Here is a 16,197-nt window from a genome sequence, read left to right on the forward strand (position 1 = left end):
AGTCGGAATTCGTGAATTCGTATCGTATGTTCCAGAAATTTTACGTAATCTGTGTTTCCGTGTTTCCATTCTCTGGTTTCGTTCGAGTAGTTCGTGACGGTATCGCGAAAAACGTGTTTTATTTTCGTTTTTCTGAATGCACATTGACTTTTTAGTTGGTATTACTATAGAAAAATTTGGTAAGCATTATTAAAATTTAAAAGACAACTGCAAAAAATATTGACTGATAATTGTATATATAGGGTAGAAGAATTCGGTAACAGTTTCATGCATCGGAGACACATTTAAATCTGATATTTTGTCTTTCTCGTGGTTTGTACTTACCAATTATGTATTGCGGAACATAGTGGAAGGTGTCAATATGCTTTTTGCACGAAAACAAACACTTTTTCTGCTAAAATAAACCATTTTCCTTAATGCTACGGAAAGCACGTCACTGTGCGATATCGCTTGCTTTGCGAATTGTAACGCTTCTTTTGTTTTCGAATATCAATGTTTCCAACTCTATTGTGCATGAAAGTTGTAAAAAACCGGGGATCAAAATCCATGCACGGGTAGCCCCACAAACCATTGACGTTAGCCCCAAAAACCATCCACGGATAGCCCCAAAAACCATTGACGTTAGCCCCAAAAACCATCCACGGATAGCCCCACAAACCATTCACGTTAGCCCCAAAAACCATTGACGTTAGCCCCAAAAACCATCCACGGGTAGCCCCTCGAACCATTCACACAAGGTTAGGTTAGGCCTGTTAGGTTAGGTTCCATTAGCACCCATTTCACCCCTAAATTCATCGAAAAACCATTTTCCTTTCTCGACAAAAAACCGCGCGTTTCTCGAAGAAAAAAAAATCGCGTTTCTCGAAAAAAATCGCACGTTTGGAAACCCTGATTCCACTAGCGAAATCGCGTGACTTCCGACGCTAGAGCCATCTGCAGGTACATCTTGGAAACAACGGCATGATGATGTCGATTTTCACAAAATGCGCAATATTATTACATGAAAAGTGATTATTTATTGTTCTGCTGCATTGTAGGATGAAGTTTTAGGAAGAATATATATCGACGGAGGTTGTAAACCTTGGAGAAACTCATTTCCGTAAGTAGTTTCTTGTGTAAAATTGAAGAAATGTGTCTCCGATGCATGAAACTGTTACCAAGAATTCTTTGAAATTAATTTTGTTAGGTAAAATGTTTTATGCTTGGATAACAAATATAATATGAATAGAATCACCCTCAAAACAAACAAACACACACACAGAGAGAGATAGAGAAAGAGACAGACGAAGGGTGGAACGAAAATATTGAATAGAACTTCCCGGTAAATGTCTGTTATATCGGAGACACTTTTCTTCAAATTTACAGGAGAAACTACTTACGGAAATGAGTTTCTGTTGCATTTATCAAACTTCGTGGAGGTATTTTGTCACTCTGGAATGCTGCACAACAGAAAATAAGCACTTTTGATGTAATAAAGTAGCCTTTTGTGCGAAGCGACAACATTATGCCGTTGTTTCCATTATGAACCTTCAGATGGCGCGAGTGTCAAAAGTCACGCGGTCTCGCGAGAGGAAGAAGTGTTTCCAAACGTGCTTTTTTTTACCAGAAGTTTTTTATTTTTATTTTTTTAACTATGCTTACCTAACCTAACCGGAAATGGTTCGTGGGGCTAACGTGAATGGTTTTTGGGGCTATCGTGAATGGTTTTTGGGGCTATCCGTCAATGGTTTTTTGGGCTATCGGGAATGGTTTTTGGAGATATCCGTCAATGGTTTGTGATGACATAATGAACACGAAAGTAGGTATTTTTTGGTTAAGAAGGTTGCAACACTGCATGCCCACTCCAAATCGACAAAACACAAGCACGACGCATGATGATCCTCAGCTGTGCGCGAAATATTCTATGTTCCGCAACGGAAGAAAGGACCCAAAATAATTACTCTTAATGTGAAAAATCGAAGTTATTTTCGTGTAAAAAGCATAATGGCACCTTCAACTATGTTCCGCAATACACAATTGGTAAGTACGAACCATTTAAAACTGAAAATATTCGATAGAAATGTGTCTCCAATAAAACAGACAATTACCGAACTTCCCTACACATGAAACCATTCCTGAAGTTCTGGCCTATATTGTCGTTACGCCCCATCCCCCCCCCCCTCTGTCTCTGTGTTTATAAAAGGTAAATCATTGATGCATAAAATTGGAAAAGCGCTTGTGAATGCAAATTATACTTGGTAATTATGCGATATCGCCCGAACACCTCTCACTCATTTATTTCGTTAATTTTAGCATTGATGCTTACCTATTCTGCATTGCGGAAGATTCTTTAAGGTGAAGTTATGCCTTTTCCCATAAAATAGTGTCAACGTTTCATGTTACGAGTCATTATTTGTCTTCCTTGTTCTGCTTGGGTAACAGACAATATGGCGTGTACTCGTCATGGATCATCACGCGTCGTGCTTGTGTTTTGTCGATTTCGAGTGTGCTATGCAGTGTTTCAACCTTCTTAACCGAAAAATACCTACTTTCGTGTTCATTATGTCATCACAAACCATTGACGGATAGCCCCAAAAAACATTCACGATAGCCCTACAAAGCATTGACGGATACCCCCAAAACCATTCACGATAGCCCCACAAACCATTGATGGATAGCCCCAAAAACCATTCACAATAGCTTCACGAACCATTGACGGATAGTCCCAAAAACCATTCACGATAGCCCGACGGACCATTTCCAGCAAGATTAGATTAGGTTTAGGTAAGCATACTTAAAAAGAGAAAAAATCTCATAAAAAAAGGCACGTTTGGAAACACTGGCGAAACCGCGTGACTTTCTATGTTCGCACCATCTGCAGGTACATCTGCACCATCGCTTTACAGAAAATGCAAGTTTCTTACATAAAGAGTGATTATTTCTTGTTCTGCAGCGTTCTATGGTGAAGTTTTCAGCTTCCGCTAAAGAAAATACCTCGAAGAACTTCGACAATGCTACAGAAACTGATTTCAGGGTGAATGTCTGTTATATCGGAGACACATTTCTTCATTTTACAGAAGAAACTACTTACGGAAATGAGTTTCTGTAGTATTTTGAAAGTTCGTGGAGGTATTTTCTCAGCGTAGAATGCTGCACAACAAGAAGTAAGCACTTTTGATATAATAAACTTGCATTTTGTGCAACAACATTATACCGTTGTTTCCATTATGTACCTGCAGATGGCGCGAGCATCGAAAGTCACGCGTTCTCACCAGTGTTTCCAAACGTGCCTTTTTTTTACCAGAATTTAATTTTTTTTTTAACTAAGCTTACTTAACCTAACCTTGCCAGAAATGGTTCGTGGGGCTATCGTGAATGGTTTTTGGGGCTATCGTGAATGTTTTTTTGGGGCTATCCGTCAATGGTTTGTGATAACATAATGAACACGAAAGTAGGTATTTTTCGGTTAAGAAGGTTGAAACACTACATACCCACTCCAAATCGACAAAACACAAGCACGACGCACGATGATCCACAGCTGTGCATGCCATATTGTATGTTCCGCAATGAAAGAAAGGACCCAAAAGGATTACTTGTAATGTGAAAAATCGAAGTTATTTTCGAGTAAAAAGCATAATGGCACCTTCAACTATGTTTCGCAATACACAATTGATAAGTACGAACCATTTAAAACTGAAAATATCCAATAGAAATGTGTCTCCAATATAACAGACATTTACCGATTTCAGTAAGTAGTTTCTCCAGTAAATTTGAAGAAATCCGTTCTGGCGTTATCGCATATTTACCTTATATTTATTTGTTGCTTTTCTATTTTTAATTGGTGTTTGTGATATTTATTAATTTTTTTACTGTTTTTTTATTTATTCATTCGGTAACAGTTCGTTATATCAGACACACATTTCTTCATTTTTACGGAAGAAACTACGTACGGAAATGAGTTTCTCTAAGGTTTCCAACATTCGTTGAGGTGTTTTCTTTCATCGTGCAATCTATTTGACTGGGAAATCATGTATTTTGCAGAGAAATATCTCGCTGACGCACAATTGACATTGGTTTCATTTGCTTTCCCAACGTGAAGCGGATGTGATGATTTAACCCTCTGTAAGTGTTTCCAATCCTCCCTTTTTTTAAACTATGCTTGCCTAACCAAATGTAACCTAACCTTATCAGAAATGGTTTGTGGGGCTATCCGTCAGCTACCCGTGCATAATGTACAATTTGCACATGACGAACACGTTAGTAGGTATTTTTCGGTGAAGAAGGTTGGAAACACTGCATACCGACTACAGTAGTCAACCTCAGCCTGCCATATTGTGTGTTACGAAAGCGAAGGAATGAATCAAAAGAAGTAGGCTACTCTGTATGTGAAAATTTCGTGAAAAAAGAATAATGGCACCTACAACTATGTTTCACAATACACAATTGGTAAGTACGAACCATGCAAAAAATATCCGATTTTAATGTGTCTCCGATATAATGAACTGTTACCTCGTTATTAAATATTTACTATCGCACAAACACATCTCAGTTCTTAGTTTTGTCATTTTTAACATTCCTACTTACGTATATGCTTCGCGGATCATTCTTTAAGGTGTTCTTACGTTTTTTTCATGAAAGTAATTTCAATTTTTGACATTACGAGTTATTCTTTCTTTTCATTTTTTCGCTTGCGTAAGACACAGTATGGCACGTACACATTCGTAGATCATCGCGCATCGTGCTTGTGTTTTGTCGATTTTCATTGGATATGCAGTGTTTCCAACCTTCTTCACCCAAAAATACAAACATAGTTAACCATTGACGATAGCCCCAAGAAACAGTACGTAATGTTAGGTTAGGTTTAGTTTGGTTATGCAAACATAGTTAAAATTCGTTCCATCCCCAAGGAACATTACTTAAGGTTAGGTTAGGCAAACATGGTTAAAATTCGTTGTCTTTTCAGAAAACAATGGCGTGGTTGGAAACAGTGACAGGAGGTTAAATCATCAAACGCACTCAACATCTGCTTAACGTACAGGAAGCAAATAATAACAAAGGCTATTGTGCGTCGGAGAATTAATTTTAAAAAAAATCCGCTACGATACATTCACACATGACAGAAAACACCTTCCACATGTTAGACAATTCTACAGGAACTTATTTCTGTAAGTAGTTTCTTCTGTAAAAATGAAGAAATCTGTTTCTGCAATAGTTAATTTTTACCATTTCGTTAATAATTCAATTACGCACTAATTATGGAGTCTTGATGATGTATCTGCAGTTAAGATTTGGTGCTCTCATGTAGAAATTGTAAAATAACCCATGAACCATGCACGGGTAGCCCCACAAACCATTCAAGGATAGCCCCACGAACCATGCATGGTAAGGTTAGGTTAGGCTAACATAGTTAAAATTTGGGGTCGTAGTAATATCAGGAATATATATTTCATTTTATAAGTATTCGAAACACAAAAATCTTGCGATAAACATGGGTTTTCTTGAGAAATCGAGGGTGTCTGTTACGATCACGGGCACGCTTATTTTGTAAGTTCTACATGTGACTGCCAAATTTTAACTGCAGATTCGTGATTACGAGGCCTAAATTATTGAGTATTTGAAATATGAATTTACAATACTGGAAGTATCCCTATTGCTTTTAAATTTGGCATACTCACTAAAATTTGGCATACTCACTAATTTTGGTCTCGAACCACGAATCTGCAGTTAAAAATTGGCGGTCACGTCTAGAAATTGCAAAATAACCTTGTCAATTACCGCTATGATTCTCCATACACTAACATGGAAACAATATGAAGACGTCTTGCTACCAATTTTGCTCAAGTGTTGTGCAATAAGTGAGACCCGTTGCATGGAGCGTTGATTTGCATGTGAGAAAAATGCATCTTGTGTAAAGGTGGAAAACATGTTTGCCCCACGAACCATTCACGGTTAGGTTAGGTAAGCATAGTTAAAATTAAGGGTTATCATAAACATAGTTTTCAAACGCTAATCATTGCAAGAAATAGTTGTTTTCTTCATAAATCAAGGGTGTTTACTCCGTTCACGGATCCACTTTTTTTTTTTTTACTTATTTTGCAATTTCTAGACTTGACCACCAAGTTTTAACTGCAGATTCATGATTACGAGGCCAAAATTAGTGAGTATGCCGAATTTGAAAGCAATTGAAGATACTTCTGGTATTGTAAATTCACTCCTATGAAAGAAATTGGGGAAGTGCCTGGTATTGTAAAATCACTCCCTTGAATCTTTGTACTGAAACTTGGTAGACATCTCAGCTTTAGATTAACTTCATTTTACAATGGAACACTAAGAATAAGTAGCAGCTATTCTCTAAATATTGTATTTGTAAATAAATAAACAAACGAAGGAAAAAATAACAATGATGTTAAAAAGTCACTTGCTGTAGTGGTAGATAGGGGTATAGGCTCCCCAATATGTAAATGATATAATAATGCCACACTAAATGCGTGGCCATGAAATTAGGCATGTGGCAGAAATTCGTGCTGTTGTCTCGACAGAGCACAACCTTGTTTGTTCAGAGTTTAAGAGAATGAAAGATCTAGTTGTACATTTGGTGTTTGTAATCCATGTGATTCAAACTGACAGTATTTGCTCGAATGGTCAGTGATGAGACAAAGTTGTCTCGGAGAGAGGTCTGTCTGAACCTCGAACTAGGCAGTGCATCCTGGTTGATGTTGCCACACAATGTATGGGATCCAGCGACTTTTCTCCTGCTCTCGCTTTGTTTTTCCCATATGTGACATTGCGCAATCCTGCCCAGATGCCAATTTTAATGGCCGTGTGTTTTGTAACAAATTATACTTATTTAATGATATTTGATGTACTAAGTTTGGATTTTTGTGTGGATACAACAAACAAACACAGTAGCCCCATCTAGTTCGCTTCACTTTTTGACTCTCTCTGCACTTGCACGCCGACTCATCTACTTCATTGTTTTGGTGTCAAGTTGTGCATGCTAACTAATCAAATGAACATTTAAAGCAGCAGACATACATTTATTGAACGTTCTGAACTCAAACACCGCTATTCATCTGCTTGGTTGAACATAATTTCCATGCACCAGCCTGACACTTGTATACACCTGCAATACACCAGTGTCAAAATATGTAGTGAACTAGATGGGGCTAGTATTTATTATGCTGAATGTTTTTTTAAAAAAATATTTGCTATAAATAATAATATGTGAAATAAGTGTCTTTGTGTGGACATGTGCGCACATTATGTTTGAAATTAGAGGTTGGAAATTTTGAAATATGATTGTAATTTCTGGTTTAACACATATCATAAGTTATTAGAGTGCCACTTTGGTTGCTACACGGTTGTTATGCTTTTGACCATGACAAAAATTTTCAAATAGTTTCTGCAATGTTTTATGGCTCCCACACAGATGTGGCAGTGCTTAATATGTATCACCAAACTTGTTTCCCTACATTTCACTGACTTTCTCCCACACATACATCATCCTCTCATTCTTTCATTCTCCTGGATAGTTAGCATTAGGATCAATCACACCTTTCTGCTTGGTCTTCCCAATCTTACCTCTTCATTTCACTCCTTTACCAATTTGTTTATTCCTTTCTTGTCCTCCTCTGTATCTTTTGATTTCACCTTTCTTTCATATTTTTTTTACCTTTCTGTACTAACATACTTTAAAAGAATTTCCACAATCCATTAGCTAATAATTAGATCACACGCTACGATGAACCCTCTGCTGCCCTTTAATTACCTGCATATGCTGCCAAAATAGCAAATTGGGACAACTTTTTGACTGACCCAGCAATGGACAAATTTGGAATGATTGATTTAGGTTATTTTACGTTACTTTTCTGCCACGTTTGGCTAATTGTGACAATGAGTGTTGATATATGAACAAATTTTGAGAAACTGTGGGAAGGGGGGGGGGGTGAATGAGTAATGCAAAACAACTTCTGTTAACTTTATGTAGATCTAGATGTGTTTTTCTCTGTATTTTAGTAAATGATATTACATTTCCTGCTGCTTTTGCAGCTGGTTTGTCCGAATCACATGACGCCAAGAAGAGAATGTACAGAGAACCCGTGTTGCAGTAGAGATGGACAGAGAATGAAGTCTTTGAAGAGTGTTAGTGGATGGTGAACCAATGTGTGGTGTCATAATTGAGTGACATTTTTATAGTGAACCATGCATGTGCCAAAAGGTGTTGGTGTTACTTGACAAAATGTTCAAAAAGCTGTGTTGAGTGGAGTGAGAGTATGTCGGCAGGATCCAGTAGAAGGTTTTTCACATTATTTTCAAGTGTTAGGGAAAAAGCTGCAGATGTAAAGGTAAAAATCTCAAATGAATCAGGAAGTGTTAGTCAGAGAGGTGAGGGTCCACACACTGGTTCAGTAGGATTACCTGTGCAGAAAGGTGTACGAACCTCTAGAAACAATAAGGTTTCTGACATTCTTCCACACTCCACTTGTGTTAAAACAACAGTTAAACCTACTAGAAAAGTCTGTGATAATATTTCTACACCAAGAAAGGAAGGTGTGGGTTCCTCATCTTTCTCCAAGTCTGAGTCTGCCAACACCGAAGAAAGTACTGGTCTCAGAGTGAACGATGTCAATATTCAAATGCTATCTGACAGCCTTTTCAAACAAATTTTTGGATCTCACACTTCCAGTTCTACCTCGGAAGATATTTCTAAAGCCCGTGATCATTTAAGGACACATGGGCTATTAGAGAAAGAAACATCTGCCTTACCTCACGTGAGTCTTAAGCTGCCAATGCTCTCTGGCTCAAGTATTGACAACCACTTCAAAACTATTGCCGAGGAGCAGGGAAAACCCTACAAGCAGCTACTATCTGAGTTACTGTGCAGTGAAATACCCAAAGTGCCTCGTGAGTTTGAATATAAACCTGGATGGACCAAGTACCTACCGGATGGTAGTTCACGTGCTGTGCCTTTTCCTGAAGAAAAAGCAATCGTGTTTGATGTTGAAGTTTGTCAAAGCGAAGGACAAATTCCCACATTGGCAACAGCTGTCTCATCTTCAGGTTGGTATTCATGGGTCAGTCAGCATTTGTTTAATGACCACGTTCCTGTTGGGCACCGCCCTTCTGTTGAGGACATGATACCTTTAGAATCTTCCGCTCAAGATTTACCATCATCTATAAAAGACTTTGTGCCAAGAATTGTGGTTGGCCATAACGTAGCGTATGATCGTGCTCGGGTGAAAGAACAATTTTGGTTTGAAGGAACACGAACAAGATTTTTGGACACTATGTCGCTCCATATTTCAGTAAGTGGTATTACAAGCTACCAAAGAGCACAGTTGGTCAGTGACAGTAAGAAAGCCAGTGATGAAACTGAAAATGTAAGTGGTGATGAAGACTCATCCTGGATGGCTTGCAGTTCTTTGAATAACCTCAGTGATGTGCATCAACTCTACTGTGGCAGTCCAGTAAGTAAAGAAAAGCGTGATGTTTTCGTGACAGGCAGTTTTTCTGACATCAGAACTGATTTTCAGCAGCTTATGATGTATTGTGCACGGGATGTTGTAGCGACGTATGATATCCTGAAGGAAGTCCTACCCCTTTTCTTCAGTAGGTTTCCACATCCAGTGACTTTTGCTGGAATGTTAGAATTGAGTACCACATACTTGCCTGTAAACTCAAACTGGAAACGATACATTCGCGATGCTGATGACACGTATGAAGACTTAGCAAATGAAGTGAAATTGTGTTTAATGCAGCAGGCTGATGAAGCATGCTCATATTTGCATGAAAATACATTTGAGGAAGATCCTTGGCTGTGGGATCTCGACTGGTCTCTGCAAGATTTCAAGCTCAAGAAATCAAAGACTAAAAATAAAGGGCAAGCTAATAGTTCCTTAAATGATGATGCTGCAGATGGTGGAAACAATTTATCACAATCTTGCAATGATGAAGAAGAAGAACGGGATCATCTGGAAGAGAAATTCACATATTTATCTGAGACTGAATTGTATTTACCAGCAAGATACCCTCACTTACCAGGGTATCCCGTTTGGTACAGGAAACTGTGCCCCAAGTTCAGTCCAAATATTAATGACTGGCAGCCAGGCCCTCAGTTATTAAGTACATCTATGAAAATTGTGCCAAAATTGTTGCGCCTTACGTGGGAGAATAGCTACCCCTTACAGTACAGCAGTAAGTTTGGTTGGGGCTTTTATGTTCCAATACCAGGTAAACTTAATGTACAGAACATTGAAGAAAACCATACGGAAAATACTAAAGGTGACAAGAAATGCATAACAAGTAAGGTTGTGGATTCACTTGTAAAACTGTGCCATGGTGAGTCTGCCAATGTAAGGAGTGAGGTTTGTAATCCTCGAGACAAACTTGACAATGAGGTCTTAGAATATGAGACATGGAGAGCATCGTATTTGAAGAAAAAGAAAAAAGAAAATGCCTATAAGGACACAGGACTGTTTTGTTATGAGGATATTGATGGCTTACAATTTTATAAATTACCACACAAGGATGGACCACGTAAAAGTGTTGGTAACCCACTAGCAAAGGATTTCTTGAACAAAGTGTCCGACAATACATTGAGCACAAGTGCCGGGGATTTAGCGAAGAAAGTGTTGTCCATGAGCAAAATGTTGACATACTGGCGAAATAACCACCAGCGTATCAAGTCTCAGCTAGTTGTGCAGATGGGGAGAAAGTCACTTCCTCGCAGAGTGATTCGCGACATCCACTTTGATGAAACAGACACATTTGGAGCAATAATACCACAAGTTATAGTGTGCGGCACCCTGACTCGCCGAGCTGTTGAACCAACTTGGCTTACTGCGTCAAACGCTTATCCTGAGAGGATTGGATCGGAACTCAGGGCAATTGTCCAGGCACCACCAGGTTATCATTTGGTTGGAGCAGACGTTGATTCTCAGGAATTGTGGATAGCCTCTGTGATAGGGGATGCTCATTTTGCAGGGATCCATGGATGCACTGCTCTGGGGTGGATGACTTTGCAGGGAAAGAAGAATGAGAAGACAGACATGCACAGCATGACAGCCTCGGCTGTTGGTATCTCGAGAGATCAAGCAAAAATAATTAATTATGCAAGGATATATGGTGCAGGACAACAATTTGCAGAACAGCTTCTCTTGCAGTTTAATCCTTCCATGTCAAAGTCGGAAGCTAAGAAAAAAGCCCAAGATACTTTCTCGTACACCAAAGGACATAGGACGTATCGTCTTCGCAAAGAATTCTTGAGTGAAATTGGCACGCACATACTTGAAGACAAGGTTTATTCAAGAAGGGAAGCTTTTGAGATTTCTAAAACATTTTGCAAGACCATTGATGATGCATTTTGTGAACCTCACTGGGAGGGAGGCACAGAATCTGCCATGTTCAACAGACTTGAAGAAATTGCAACATCGGAAAACCCTTCTACTCCATTCCTAGGATGCCGGATCAGCAGAGCTCTTGAACCAGAGCAAGTAGATGATGATTTTCTTCCCACGAGAATTAACTGGGTGGTACAGAGCAGTGCAGTGGATTTTCTTCATCTGATGCTGGTGTGCATGAGGTGGCTAATAGATGGATATCTCCCAGGAACACGCTTCTGCGTGAGCTTTCACGACGAAGTGCGATATTTGGTCCCCACTCCTTACAGGTATGAGGCTGCTCTTGCATTGCACATAACGAATCTTCTTACTCGTGCCTTTTGCTCCTACAAGTTGGGCATTCGCGACTTGCCTCAATCGGTTGCATTTTTTAGTTCTGTTGATGTGGACAAAGTTCTGCGTAAAGAAGTCACAATGGATTGCAAGACTCCATCTAACCCTCATGGTCTGTCACTGGGATATGGAATTCCAACAGGTGAAAGTGTGGATATTTACTCTGCATTGGAGAAGACCAGTGGAACTTTTCAAACCTTTAAGAAGGAAGCAAAGCCTACATACAAAAAGAAGGTATTTCATCTTGTTCTTACCATGTACAGCAGTCAGCCCACGAGAAGATCCCCAAACGAGGGGTGACGGGGTAAAGGGAGAGATTGGTCCATTTGTAGATTTTAGGAGTAGCAGGAAGCTTTCTGCTGTGTTCAGTGTCCTTGTGGAAGTGCGTGAGAGTTGATTTGTGTGAAGTTACACAAAGCACCAAACGTATGTCTGTGGCAACAGGTTGTTGGGTTTTTCCCAGTGTACAGAATATTTTTGTATTGTTTATCCTGTACATTATTTAGCCTGTATTTCAAAGAAGCTCAAAGAAAATATGTCAGCAACTTGCATCGCTGTACCTGTTGTAACATCGTTAGCATGTGTTTCTGATTCAGGGTGTACTCCCCAAACCCAATAGTGGAGTCTCCTTTCACTACGTCACTTCACTTCTGTCGGGGATCTTCTCGTGATTGGTCAGCTGTATGTTGCTGATATTAGTTGTTTTGTGTGTGTGTGTGTGTATGCCTGTGCAATAAGGGGAAGATATAGTTCTAGTTCACTAATGACATTAATACAGGGCTTGCACTGCTCTGCGTTTGTGCTATTATACCTCCAAATTTTAGTTTGTGATGTACAAAAATCTCAACTCTACCACCACCTAATGTCCACTAGTCCCCTGAATATACACATTCATTGTTTGAGAGTAGCATAAACTATTATGAACTAAATATTAACACAAAATGCACTACAGTTTTTATAGTGTTTTATTGTCTGTAGTTACAATTCTCTGCTCTGATTGTGCAGACCAAGACACAACTGAATATAGCCACGGAATAAAGTAAAATGACACACATTTCAAACCATATGAGAATGATTGTTGACCACAATGCATCAAGTTACCATTCATTCTCATCTTCGTGATGTAATACAGAGATGTCGAGATGACAAGTGAAATAAAAAGAATACAACCCCAAAGGTTTTCTATAGAAATTTTATTAATGCACAACGAACAAATTATGGATTTTAGGTGGATTTATTACCGTAGTGCGGCAATTGTTAATAGAATCACTGCTTAATATAATTCATTTGGATAGTGCTGGTCAAAGTATTAATCATTGTGCTTGTTCCTATAACAACAAACATCAAAGTCCTTATTTAGCAGATTATATGATATTAACATTGGTTTCTAATGTCCTTAAAATATTTTGCTCAGCTGGTGTGACATTGCGTGACATACTATAAAAGTGTAATGCTGACCCCTCTCAATTTTTGCAGGTGTACTCAAATTATGTCAGAAACAACAAAAAGAAAGCATGTAAGAAAGGAGGTGCTGGAGGACTATGTGCTGCCATCTTCTGACCAGAAAATAGTTCGTGTATTGGGTGGTCGAGGGAACAACTTGCATGAAGTCGAAGATGCAGAAGGAGCAAAGTTCCTTGTGTCGATGCCCACTAAGTTCCGTAAGAACGTGTGGATTAGAAGAGGAAATTATGTTTTAGTGGAACCAATAGCGGAAGGTGACAAAGTGAAGGCAGAGATTGTCCATATATTGTATAAAGATCACGTGAAGTACATCAAGGGGGAAGGACAGTGGCCAAAGGCCTTCGGTGAAGAAAATACAAGGATCGAGAAGAAAGAGCGTAAGGATGATGACTCGTCATCGGACTCAGATGCTGATTTGTTTGTGAACACTAACAGAATGAATATGCAGAACACTGACTCATCTTCCGAGGACTCTGATGAAGATGAGAGTGAAGATAGTGAGGATGAGTCACATGAAGAAGAAGGCTGTAAAAGGTGAACAATTTACAATTTTTTGTTTGTTATTTTTCTAAATGCTAGTTTTAGCAACTTGTGAAAATAAATTGTGAATAAAAGAAAAATGAACATTTATATCTAACAATAATGTAAAAATAGGATACAAATTCTCTAATTGGCTAGAGTGAAGGGCTAGTAAAAAGGCAAGAGGCTTCAGAATGTGTAGTGTGCCTGGAAAGGCAGATGACTTGGCTTAACTGGTTTGTGTCAAGTACCTCAGTTGTGTGTGTTACCACATTCATCACTAATTTGTAAAAATGAATTTAAAACATTGTACCTTATTGTGGTGTGTGTTGTATTTATTCAAAATTTCAACAAAAGAAATCATCAGTCTTGTTCAGGAAGTATCACACTCCAGTCTGTTCACTCCAAATGATGGTAACTTACCATGTGCTAGTTTTAAGTTTTCCTTTTTTAACTCAAACGTTTTAACTTTTCAATATGTAATTTTATTCGAATATTTTTTTGCTGCTTCCTTTTATTTGGTTGAAACTTTTCATGAATACAAAGCACACTACATTAAGGTAGCGCTGTGCAATGTTTCAATATCTAGTTGATATTTTTAAAATATTGAAGCATCAATATTGTAACAATATGAACCTCGACAAATCAATAATACAAGGCACGTCCAGAAAGTAAGTTCCGTTTCAATTTATCTCCGCTGCAGCGCTGCGATCGCAGTTCCGCACATGCGCGGTAGACTCTCTGTATCAAGGAGAAGAAACGTGAGCCATTTGGAGATCGCTGTCAGTCACGTACGCTTTGTTGTGCTTCTTTACAATGTCGGTGTTGATTGAAAATCCCGCCGCTTGTGAAATCAGATCTGTGATTCGTTTTCTGAATGCGAGGAAAGTGAAACCAAGTGAAATTTATCGGCAAATTTGCGATGTTTATGGACCAAATGCGATGAGTGATTCAATGGTGAGAAGATGGGTCCGACAGTTCAATGACGGACGTAGTGATGTGCAGGATGAAGAACGAAGTGGGCATCCATCTTTGGTTACAGAAGAACTGGTTCACCCGATTGATGTGACGAAAAACCTCCTACAGGGATTTGGCTGGGACGTGTTTGACCATCCTCCATACAGCCCTGACCTCGCTCCTAGCGACTTTCATCTGTTCTTACATCTCAAGTCTTTCCTTGGCGGTCAACACTTCAACAATGACGACGAGCTGAAAGAAACTGTTTCCAACTGGTTGAAGACACAGGCGGCAAATTTCTATGAAGAAGGTATACAAAAACTTGTGCCACGCTATGACAAATGCCTGCAAAATTTCGGCAGTTATGTGGAAAAGTAGTTTAAGAGTTGTAGAATTTTGTGCAATAAATAACTTTTCTGTATCTGTACACAATTTAATTTTATTACCAAACGGAACTTACTTTCTGGACGTGCCTTGTATCTATGTTGTTGATATATCGATATCATGATCTTAGTTTACAAAATGAACTACAAATGAAACAGCACATTATAGAAATCATTATTAATTGTGTAATTAAGTACATCGTAGGTATGGGTTTCAACTTATATATTCTTATGTATGCTCCTATTGATGCAAGATATTAATTTACCAGGTTCAAGTCTATGAAACCAGATCAGAGTGTGCATGTCAAAAATGACGGTGTGCTGAAAAGTAATGCCTCATATTTTTTTTAAAAACGCTTGAATTTATTTGAATAAAAGAAATGCAGGTAACTTTCTAGAACTTTATTCTTCATATCTACACAATTACTTTTCCACATAATTGTGCTGGAGATCAACATACGTCTGCCAATGGGAGATCAGTTTCTTAATGCCATTACTGTAGAATTGTTGATCTCGACGAGTCACAGCCTCACTTCTGTTTGAACTGCATCATCAGAATTAAAGTGAACTCCACTCCAGGGATGTTTAAGAATGCATCACCTTCCAAGTTTGTAACACTGAAGCAACTGTTGGGTAATGTCCAGTCTCTTCTGTTTTATGCCAGAGTGAGCTTCCACTGTGCACAAAGTTTTTGGTATCCCAGAGTGATATGGCACACTTGAATGCAGGCTCTGCCTGGGTTGTGCAATGGGTCTCTCTGATGACCACCAGTTGCAGTATGTGGCCTTCCACTCCGTTCTTGTCATGTATGTTGAGAGTCTCGGCTGGGGTTTTCATTACGTCATACAGTACTGAGATCTAAACATTTATCCTCATAAAAAGATGAATGTCAATTTGGGCACATTTTTTGCAGTTAGAAACTCGATCATCGCCCGCTACTGCAGGCACACTGGCATAGTATGGTTACATGCTGCCATTTTCCTTGCTATAGTTCACCCTCCCTGGCAATAGAAGTTTGAAATGTGCAATGAAGAAGCAGGAAAGTCTGATGAGTACAATGCATGGTTGCTCAAAATTCAAAATGCGTTCACACCGTAACAAAAAAAGTGGGAGGCATTACTTTTCAGCATGCCCTCATGTTATCACTCTGCTGTGGATTAGAG

The 16,197-nt window shown here is 38.9% G+C and overlaps 1 protein-coding gene across 3 annotated transcripts; it reads left to right on the top strand.

Annotated features, from left to right (window-relative positions):
• The first annotated feature begins 7 nt into the window (after nt 1-7).
• Nucleotides 8-13,410, top strand: PolG1 (DNA polymerase gamma, catalytic subunit tam). 3 transcript variants are annotated; one of them, XM_083126512.1, is made up of 4 exons: nt 8-179; nt 4,943-5,144; nt 8,029-11,945; nt 13,188-13,410. In XM_083126512.1, the coding sequence occupies exons 3-4, from the start codon at nt 8,253-8,255 to the stop codon at nt 13,269-13,271; spliced, it is 3,777 nt and encodes a 1,258-aa protein (XP_082982638.1). In that variant the 5' UTR covers nt 8-179; nt 4,943-5,144; nt 8,029-8,252; the 3' UTR covers nt 13,272-13,410. The 3 variants fall into 3 exon arrangements, with proteins under 3 accessions (XP_082982638.1, XP_082982637.1, XP_082982639.1); XM_083126511.1 differs by lacking the exon at nt 4,943-5,144; XM_083126513.1 differs by lacking the exons at nt 8-179; nt 4,943-5,144 and adding an exon at nt 1,998-2,019.
• The last annotated feature ends 2,787 nt before the right edge of the window (nt 13,411-16,197 follow it).

Source organism: Lepisma saccharinum, chromosome 8 (genome assembly GCF_977018435.1).
Source record: "Lepisma saccharinum chromosome 8, izLepSacc3.1, whole genome shotgun sequence".
Classification (NCBI taxonomy): Eukaryota; Metazoa; Arthropoda; class Insecta; order Zygentoma; family Lepismatidae; genus Lepisma; species Lepisma saccharinum.

Coding starts and splice junctions, on each gene's coding strand:
- PolG1 (XM_083126512.1), top strand. CDS start 8,253: ATGTCGGCAGGATCCAGTAGAAGGTTTTTCACATTATTTTCAAGTGTT. Junction 11,946..13,187: donor AGCCTACATACAAAAAGAAG/GTATTTCATCTT, acceptor CAATTTTTGCAG/GTGTACTCAAATTATGTCAG.